The 10,007-nt window shown below is 46.3% G+C and overlaps 2 protein-coding genes across 4 annotated transcripts in view; one reads left to right on the top strand and one right to left on the bottom strand.

Moving 5' to 3' along the window:
* Positions 1-65: 65 nt before the first annotated feature.
* Positions 66-8,635, bottom strand: eif2b1 (eukaryotic translation initiation factor 2B, subunit 1 alpha). 3 transcript variants are annotated; one of them, XM_072240739.1, is made up of 9 exons: positions 8,502-8,634; positions 7,515-7,616; positions 5,873-6,009; positions 4,313-4,429; positions 3,315-3,427; positions 2,241-2,309; positions 2,037-2,112; positions 1,341-1,466; positions 66-226 (listed from the first exon to the last, which is right to left on the bottom strand). In XM_072240739.1, exons 1-9 carry the CDS (start codon positions 8,512-8,514, stop codon positions 71-73), a joined length of 909 nt encoding a protein of 302 aa, XP_072096840.1. In that variant the 5' UTR covers positions 8,515-8,634; the 3' UTR covers positions 66-70. The 3 variants fall into 3 exon arrangements, with proteins under 3 accessions (XP_072096840.1, XP_072096841.1, XP_072096842.1); XM_072240740.1 differs by lacking the exon at positions 8,502-8,634 and adding an exon at positions 8,082-8,407; XM_072240741.1 differs by lacking the exon at positions 7,515-7,616 and having other exon boundaries at positions 8,502-8,635.
* Positions 8,579-10,007, top strand: part of gtf2h3 (general transcription factor IIH, polypeptide 3) — a 31,289-nt gene continuing 29,860 nt past the window's right edge. The window contains exon 1 of the mRNA XM_072240737.1: positions 8,579-8,659. Within this exon, the coding sequence (XP_072096838.1) occupies positions 8,650-8,659 (10 nt within the window). The 5' untranslated portion in view covers positions 8,579-8,649. The remainder of the gene's footprint in view (positions 8,660-10,007) is intronic.

The raw sequence follows: 10,007 nt of genomic DNA, 5'->3' as shown, positions 1-10,007 counted from the left end.
ATTGAAATGACCACTTTGTGCTGCCGAATAATGGTATCACTGCCTGGTTTAGAAAGAAGCAGACACACTGTTACAAATACAGTTTAATTAGTTCATCACTAACAGCCGAAGGTGTGAGAACACCCAGATCGGTGAACAATAGGGTAATGAACGATGGTGGGGTGTAGTCCACTGTGGGATGCTCTTCTGCAAGGTTCTTTGCCGATTTTAATATCTCTGCTGTGTACTGTAAATGAAAAATTAACAACTAGCATCATACACCTTTTACATTTATTATGTGCTGGATCTTTACCAGAGCCATCATCAAAGGGTTAACACAGGGGTTCCCAACCTTCTTACGCCATGGACCAATGCTATTAAGCATGGGTTCCTCCACATCCACTCTATCGAAGCCTTTCAACATTTGATAAGTTTCAATGAGATCCCCCTCATTCTTCTGAACTCCAGTAAGTATAGACCTTGAACAATCAATCATTCTGTATAACAGAAGTTCCCAACCTTTTTTATGCCATGGACCAATACTATTAAACCAGAAAGTTGGGAACCTATGGTTTAATGTATGAGGAGCATTTGATGGCTCTGGGCCTGTACTCAATGGAGTTTGATAGAATGATGAGGGGATCTCAATGAAACTTGTTGAATATTGAAAGGCCTAAGTGGAGTGGATGTAGCGAGGATATTTCCTATAGTGGGGGAGTCTAGGACCAGAGGCACAGTCTCAGAATAGAGGGAAGTCCATTTAGAAAGGAGATGAGGAGGAATTTCTTTAACCAGAGGTTGATGAATCTGTGGAATTCATTGCCACAGATGACTGGAGGCCAAGTCATCGAGTATAGTTAAAGCAGAGGTTGAAATGTCCTTGATCAGTAAGGACATGGAAGGTTACGGGGAGAAGGCAGGAGGATGAGGTTGAAAGGGATAATAAATCAGCCATGATGGAATAGCAGAACAATCCTGATGGGCCAAATGGCCTCATCCTGTTCCTTTGTCTATGGTCTAAATTGCTGTCATATTTCCCATGGACCTGTATCAATTCCAACCTAATCCCATTGCCCTACTCTGTTGCCATGGAGCCATTACCTTTTAAAGGAAGGTATGGTTATCTGAATCGTGCACTCCCTACTCCCAGGGAGTGTCAGAAGTGCAATTCATTACAATGTTAGCGGAAATACATAACGAGGTTTTGCACTTCTTGTGAAATGCCCAAAGCAGAAACTTGCATCAGTGAAAGATATCAGGTTTTGAGTACAATGATTAACTGAGATAAGTAGGATCTCATTAACCAAAATATTGACCAAAGGTATGAAAAAAAACCTTCATCTTGAACTCCTGTTTCTCACCTTAAAGCGATCAGGGACATCTTGCTGATTGAGGGGGTAAAGCCGGACGAATTTGAAACTCTCAGCCACCACGTAGAAGGGTTTGTTGTGTGATTTTCCACATACTGCCATTTGGTACGTTCCAATCTGCAAAGAGGGGGAGAAAAACAAACGTCACCCTTCATGTAGCTCGGGGGTTCCCAACCTTTATTTTGCCACGGACCAAGGGGTCCGTGAACCCTGGGTAGGAACCTCTGATGTCACTGAACTTCACAGATCTCGCGAGGACAACTTTGCACAGGCATACGCTCCTTTGCAAACAGAAATAGGAACAGACTGATGTCTGTTCTTGGAATTGCTGTGGTTTCAGTGTAAATGGGGAGAACGTTTCCCCCACGACTGGCACAACGTACTGCACACTGGGACTAAAGATCAGACCCTTCAAATCTGAGCATTTATACCCCTCCTGTCACACAGCTGGTGAAAATCCAACAGGGCAAATCTTTATGATAGGCCAGGCCTCCTCGCTGACCATCAACACTGACACACCTCAAGCATGTGTGCTTAAGTGCACTTCTCTACTCTTTCTACACCCCAGCTCAAACAATATCCATGATTCAACGAAGCTGAGGGTTGAAGGATTCATATTTCTGATTCATTTCTCAGTCTCATGAATAGGGAGCAGGTTAGATTCTGTTCACAGGAAGAAACCGTCACCTTGTTAATAATTCCGCCACTTTCTACCACTCCCTCCGCTCCAACCAACAGCAGATCCACCTTCTCCATAATGTACCTGCAAACAAAGGCAAACAATTCAGGTGCTGATCTACAGAGAGTTTCTCCAACTGCATCAGCATGGTGTAGATAACGTCTTCAAACTGGTCAAACAACACTCCTTCCAACTCTCCACCGAGAACGTACCCAACTGAAGCATCCAAGATCACCGTCACTGGGATGTTCAATCTCCTCAGTCTTTCTGCACTTTTAAGTCTGCAAGACAAACAGTAAAGTTTATTTTTGAGATTGGATAGCTGTGTAGTAAACAGGCCCTTCAGCCCATCATGTGGATGCCAACATCTTTACCCATCTACACTAATCCCATTTCCCTGCACTATATCAGTAGCTTACTGTGCCTTGTCTATTTAAATTTCTGAAGAAACGTGTCTTAAGCTTTGTGATTGCAACTGTCTGATTCCATCTCCTTTGTAGCACGTCAGACATAAGACCATAAGACATAGGAGCAGAATTAGGCCATTCAGCCCATTGAGTTGGCTCAGCCATTCCATCATGACTAATTTATTATCCCTCTCAATCCCATTCTCCTGTGTTCTCCCTGTAACCTCTAATGCCCAAACTAATGAAGAATCTATCAACCTCCGCTTTAAATATTACTCAATGACTTGGCCTTCACAGCCGTCTGTCAATGAATTCCACAGATTCGCCATCCTCTGTTGAAAGAAATTCCACCTCATCTCCATTCTAAATGTACATCCCTCTATTCTGACCTTGAACCAACAAACATTCTATATAACAGGGGTTCCCAACTTTTTATACCAGGGACCAATATCATCTGAGGAAATTTGATATGCCACCAAATTTCTACAAATCTGCCTTGGAGCGCATTCTAACTGGCTGCATCACCGTCCGGTATGGGGGCTACTGCACAGGATCGAACTAAATGGCTTTGAGTTTTAAGTTTAGTCAGATCCTTCACGAGCACTTGCCTCTGTAGTATCCAGGACATTGAACCCATGAACACTACCTCCGTACTTTTAAAATTTTTATTTTTGTACTACTTATTTAATTTAACTAATATAAATATTTACTGTAGTTCACAATTTTTTCCACATTATGTAATGCATTGTACCGTTGACACAAAAACAGCAAATTTCATGACATATGCCCGTGATATTAAACCCAATTCTGATAATACAGTGATCAGGAGCTTCTCCAGGTGACTAATGAGTGGCAGGCACTCCGAACAACAGAGCTTACCCTGAAGAATCAGGTTGCGATTCTGTGATGTAGACACTGAAGCGTTTCTTGGCCTTGGCCGCTTTCTCCAGCACTCGCAGGACCACTCGTGAGGAAGAGTGGGTCAAGATTTTCTAGGAGGGAAGGGAAGACGGATTACTCCAACTGCAGACCGGGTAAACAGAACACGCTGAAGTTAAACATTTCATCAACCTGCAGACACACCATGTAAACACAATGTGCTATGGAGTTAAAGATCAATGAGGATAATTGTCTCTGATTTTAACCCATACATTCTTACAAAGTACCCAATGAAGGACAAGAGTTTCTTCGTAAAAGGAAACTAAAGGATTTTTATTTCAAGACATAGCACGGTAACAGGCCTTTCTAGCCCAATGAGCGCACACCACCCAATTACACCTGTGCGACCAATGAACCCACTAACCCGTATGTCTTTGGATTCTGAAACAGTGTTAGGACTCTACATGGGGACTTGGTAAGTGACAGGGATGGGACGCTGAGGCTTCCGATGTTCAGAGCTGCCAGATTATATTCCTGTTTTGAGAAATGTCACCAGTACATGAGAGTCTAAAAAAACACACCAGAAGCACCCAAATGGTCTTCACGTGAAAATAACACGACTTATAGTGGACTTAACCATGACTGTGATCTAACACTGTCGAAGTTTTTTAAAGAGAGATTGGAAATTACTTTATTTAAGGATGTTAAGAGAGGGAAGCCAGCTTAACAGCAGATCTTTCGGTACAACATTTGTAGCAAAGATCTGTATCTACCAGAGTTCAAAGCCTCAATATTAACCCATAATCACCATTTGCTAATAGCCTCCTACAACACCTCAAGTGAACCAGAGGTTTCTCAAAAGCAAATGCGGGGTCACACTGAACACAAACAGACACCGACAGTGACTCCCATCAATATTGTCACATGGGGGATCTGCAGGAAGGGTGAATGGTGGGAAAAGGATGAAGAGGGTCTCATACAACTAATTCAGTACTTACTGCGCCATCGTTTATAAAGGCAGAACACAGGTTTGCAATCTTATCCCTTGAAACAGAAATTTTTTCCAAGTAAAGCTCCCCTCTGTCTATCATCGTCTTTTTGCATATTGAGTAATCCTACAGGGAAAGAGTTTAAACTCAGTTAGAACAATCTTGTACACAATCTCCTACGGATAATCAGTCAGGCTCAGAGGGGATAATTCAGCCCAGATTTCAAACTTAGACATTGTTGTTTCTATCGTGACTGTCCCCGCCGATGAGCCTCCTTCATATTTTACAAGTACTCCTGCTGATAACACTGTCGTACCTCTGGCTGAGGAGGGCTGTGACAGTACAGATTACCCTCACGTTACGGGTGGGGGGTCAGTATCGTACTTTGCCGTGAGGTGAAACAAACGGATTACCCTCACGTTATCGGCGAGGGGTCGGTATTGTGCTTTGCTGTGAGGTGAAACAAACGGATTACCCTCACGTTACGGGTGGGGGGTCAGTATCGTGCTTTGCCGTGAGGTGAAACAAACGGATTACTCTCACGTTATGGGAGGGGGTCAGTATCGTGCTTTGCCTTGGGGTGAAACGGTACGGATAATCCTCACGTTACAGGAGGGGGTCAGTATCGTGCTTTGCTGCAATGTGAAGCAGTGCGGTTCACCCTAACGTAACAGACGGTTCGCCCTGTACCGGGATACGGACAGCGTAATGCAGCAGTTCACCTCGTACTGGGACAGAGACAGAAAATCCTGCTCTCTATACACACACGTTACACAGCCCTTCACTTCGGGATGGGCGCCTTGGAGGTCCTGTTATAAGATAAAATTTTTTCTAACTCATGGAACGCAATGAACTGGAGCTTTTAAAGATGAAGATATTTACCCTTATTGGAGACTTGCATCAACCCACTTTATCAAACACAGTGGAGTCATAAGTTCCACTTGGCAGGGTGGGCTCCCTGATCTGCAGGGATGGGCTATGGTCACCGGTCTGCACATCCACCCACTTTATCCAACATGGTGGGGTCAGAAGTCCCATTCGGTGAGGTGGGCTCACTGATTTCAGGGCTGGGGTCTGGTCAGTAGTCCGCTCGTAGTTTGCTGATGTTTGTTACCAGCAGCTGACAGGGCTGGACGCACCACTGCATCTCAGCAGGGTCCTTTGGAACAACGTTGACCCTCCGAGGAACACACACGCAAACAAGCCTGCGGCAGCACGAGGCATGTCAGAGGAGCACACAAACACAAGAGGTTCTGCCAATGCTGGAAATCCAGAGCAACACACACAGAATGCTGGAAGAACTCAGCAGGTCAGGCAGCATCTGTGGCAATGAATAAGCAGCTGATGTTTGAGGCCGAGACCCTTCTTCAGGACTGAAGATGAAGGGGGAAGACGCCAGAATAAAAAGGCGGTATTAACCCACGTAGGCAGACACAGGAGATGTGAGTGAAGGTTTAGTCTAAGAGTTAGGTTTCATGGATGATTTCAAGTGGAGAGGCGTTTGGTGGGGAATGCTGTAGCCCACATTCATAGATTCACAAAGGTGCTTGAGCGCACCAACATACGTACCGGGTGTTCCAGCGACGTAAGACTGATGAATCGGAGGAAGAGTTCGCCACCTGACGACACTGCCACTGACGACTCTACACTGCTCAGTATTTTAATGGCTTCCTTCAGATTCTCTCTCAGCCCTTGAATGGTCTCACCTAATCCCAGAAGCAGACACAGGGAACAACTTGAACACCATGCGACACGAGAGCAGAATTAGGCCATTGAGTCTGCTCCACTATTTTATCACGGCTGATTCCCCCCCTCCACCCCCGGTCAACCCCATTATCCTGCCTTGTTCACATCACCTTTACTAATCGAAAACCTATCGATCTCCTCTTTAAATATATCCAATGATCTGGTCTCCACAGCCGTCCGTAGCAATTAATTCCACAGATTCACCACCCTCTGGATCTGAGGCAATGAGTTCTTGTTTGATGTGGTGGAATAAAAGAGACTATTTTCTAAATGAACAGGAATTTCAAAGATCAGAGGTGCAAAGGGACTTGTTAGTCTGTGTGCAAGACTCCCTGGGTTAATTCGCAGGTTGAGTCGCTGGTGAGGAAGGCAAATGTAGCATTCATTTCAAGAGAACTAGAATATAAAAGCAAGGATGTAATGCTGAGGCTTTATAAAACACTGGTGAGGCCTCACTGAGTATTGAGAGTGGTTCTGGGCCCCTTATCTAAGAAAGGATGTGCTGACACTGGAGAGGGTTCAAAGAAGGTTTATGAAAATAATTCTGGGATTGAAAGGCTTATAGTATAAGGAGAGTTTGATGACTCTAGGCCTGTACTCACTGGAATTCAGAGGAATGAGGGAAGATTTTATTGAAACCTATTGAATGTTGAAAGGTCTTGACAGAGTGGCTGTGGGTAGGATGTTTCCGATGGCCGCAGTCTAAGATGCAGCATCAGAATAGAGGGGCCTCCTTTTAGAATGGAGATGAGGAGCAATTTCTTTGGCCAGAGGGTGGTGAATCAATGAAATTTGTTGCCATAGCTTGCTGTGGAGGCCAAGTCATTGGATATATAAGGCAGAGGTTGACAGATTCTTGATTAGTCAGAGCATGAAAGGATACAGGGAGAAGGCAGGAGATTGGGGCTGAGAGAGAAATGGATCTGCCATGATGAAATGGCAGAGCAGACTTGATGGGCCAAATGGCCTAATTCTGCTCCTATATCTTTCAGCATCAATAGAAATATTCAATGTATATGTAGGAGAGAGAAGTAGTCAGTTCAGCTTTCTATGTGTAACAGGCTATCAAAACACAGCAATAATCTGAGGATGTCAATCCACTGACAAAACTCTAAAAATACTTGATAATATCCTGCCTTGCACCTAAACATTATACAGTTTATACATTTAACTGGAGAATTAAGTTTGGGAGAATGGACAGTTTCATTTAAGACTCAGTGAAATAAAACACAGGTGCAGGAAGTTATCCTAAACCTCATTAGGTATTAGATTTCTGAATGGACATTGAATCCATGAACACTACCTCACTCCCTTTTTATTCCTATCTTTGCACTACTTACCTAACTATTTAATATTTATACACTTACTGTAATTCACGGCTCTTTTTTCTCTACTATTACGCACTGCTGCCACAAAGACAACTAATTTCGTGACATACTAAACCTGATCCTCAGATTTCTTTTACCTCTATCTCTCTTCAAAAACTCCAGCAAGGTACGGATTGCGGCAACTGCAGAAGCCACATCTTCATTCTCCTTCATTTGCTTTTTGAAATAGTCCACAAGCTCTGTAAAAGTCAAATTAATTTGCCGTTTGGTTGAGGAACAGATAATTACTTATTTAGGATACATACTTAATCAGCATACGTAATCAATTCCGTGCATAACTCTGTCAGCAAGTACAGGAACCCAGGCCTGTAAACACTGAAGCTGAGACAACACTCTGGCTACAGAATGACAGTTCACAATTAGATCACAAGATATAGGAGTCTCTATTCTGAGGCTGTGCCTTCGGGTCCTGGACTCCCTCACCATCGGAAATACCCTCTCTTCATCCATTCTATCGAGGCCTTTCAACACTCGATAGGTTTCAATGAGACCCCCCCCCCATTCTTCTGAATTCCAGTGAGTACAGACCCAGAACTATCAAACGCTCCTCATATGACAAGCCTTTCAATCCCAGATTCATTTTCGTGAATCTTCTTTGAACCCTCTCCAAGTCAGCACATCCTTTCTTAGATAAGGTTCCTCACCAGCTGTGCCACATTGGCCGTCTCCATCAAAAAATAACGCTGATCCTCATGGATTCTCGGACATTATCATCGCTGGCTCCTTCACCACCAAAACCCTAAGGAAGTCATTACCATGAACTCAACTAGACCAGTCACGTTAATACCATATGTACAGGAGCAGGGTGTCTGGTGCTGAGTAACTCTCCGAGTTCTTGCCTCCACCTACAAGAGTGTGATGAGCATACACCACCTGTCAGGGTGAGTGTAGGGCCAACACTGTCAAAATGGATCAAATTCACCCATACTGAAACATCCCTGTTTCCTCAGCCTCCCACAGACACTGCCCGACCTACCAGGGTGTCACGGCCTAGGTCCCCCTCCCGGTCGGCCCCACATCTCCCGGGAACCCAAATACCAGCCCCCTCCCTGCTCAATACCCACCCTCCTCATCCATCGCGCCGGTCCACCGTGACCACCGCCTACAACTCTTCCCCCGCGACTAGGAGCCGCCGCTCATCGTTCCGGGCCGGCGGCACCCGGACGTGTTACATCGCTGCACCAGCGGCGGCGTTGGAAAGGCGGGGTAGTGATGGCGGCGGGTGAGTGAGTGACGGCGGTGTCCGCCCCGCAGTTACCCTGATCCCCTCCCCGCCTCCTATGTCCCCCCTTTCATCACCCTCTCCTTTATTCCCCTTTCCCGCCTGACCTACACCCATCCTTCATACCCTCTCCTTCCCCTCCCCAGCCTCATACCCCTTTCATCACCCTCTCCTTTATTCCTCACCCCTCCCCCGCCTCCTATACCCCACCCATTCCCCTAAATCACACCCCTTTCTTCATCCCCGCACACCCTCACCATCTCATCCCCTCTCTCCACCACATTCCCATCCCCTGCCTCCTATACCCCAGCCCATTCCCCTAAATCACACCCCTTTCTTCATCCCCACACACTCTCACCACCACATTCCCATCCCCTGCCTCCTATACCCCACCCATTCCCCTAAATCACACCCCTTTCTTCATCCCCGCACACCCTCACCATCTCATCCCCTCTCTCCACCACATTCCCATCCCCTGCCTCCTATACCCCAGCCCATTCCCCTAAATCACACCCCTTTCTTCATCCCCGCACACTCTCACCATCTCATCCCCTCTCTCCACCACATTCCCCTCCCCTGCCTCCTATACCCAGCCCATTCCCCTAAATCACACCCCTTTCTTCATCCCCACACACTCTCACCATCTCATCCCCTCTCTCCACCACATTCCCATCCCCTGCCTCCTATACCCCACCCATTCCCCTAAATCACACCCCTTTCTTCATCCCCACACACTCTCACCATCTCATCCCCTCTCTCCACCACATTCCCATCCTCTGCCTCCTATACCCCAGCCCATTCCCCTAAATCACACCCCTTTCTTCATCCCCGCACACTCTCACCACCACATTCCCCTCCCCTGCCTCCTATACCCCACCCATTCCCCTAAATCACACCCCTTTCTTCATCCCCACACACTCTCACCATCTCATCCCCTCTCTCCACCACATTCCCATCCCCTGCCTCCTATACCCCACCCATTCCCCTAAATCACACCCCTTTCTTCATCCCCACACACTCTCACCATCTCATCCCCTCTCTCCACCACATTCCCATCCCCTGCCTCCTATACCCCAGCCCATTCCCCTAAATCACACCCCTTTCTTCATCCCCGCACACTCTCACCATCTCATCCCCTCTCTCCACCACATTCCCATCCCCTGCCTCCTATACCCCAGCCCATTCCCCTAAATCACACCCCTTTCTTCATCCCCACACACTCTCACCATCTCATCCCCTCTCTCCACCACATTCCCATCCCCTGCCTCCTATACCCCACCCATTCCCCTAAATCACACCCCTTTCTTCATCCCCACACACTCTCACCATCTCATCCCCTCTCTCCACC

Source organism: Mobula birostris, chromosome 22 (genome assembly GCF_030028105.1).
Source record: "Mobula birostris isolate sMobBir1 chromosome 22, sMobBir1.hap1, whole genome shotgun sequence".
Taxonomy (NCBI): Eukaryota; Metazoa; Chordata; class Chondrichthyes; order Myliobatiformes; family Myliobatidae; genus Mobula; species Mobula birostris.
The sequence above is the reverse complement of the archived record's forward strand: the minus strand, read 5'-3'. Positions and strand labels throughout refer to the sequence as shown.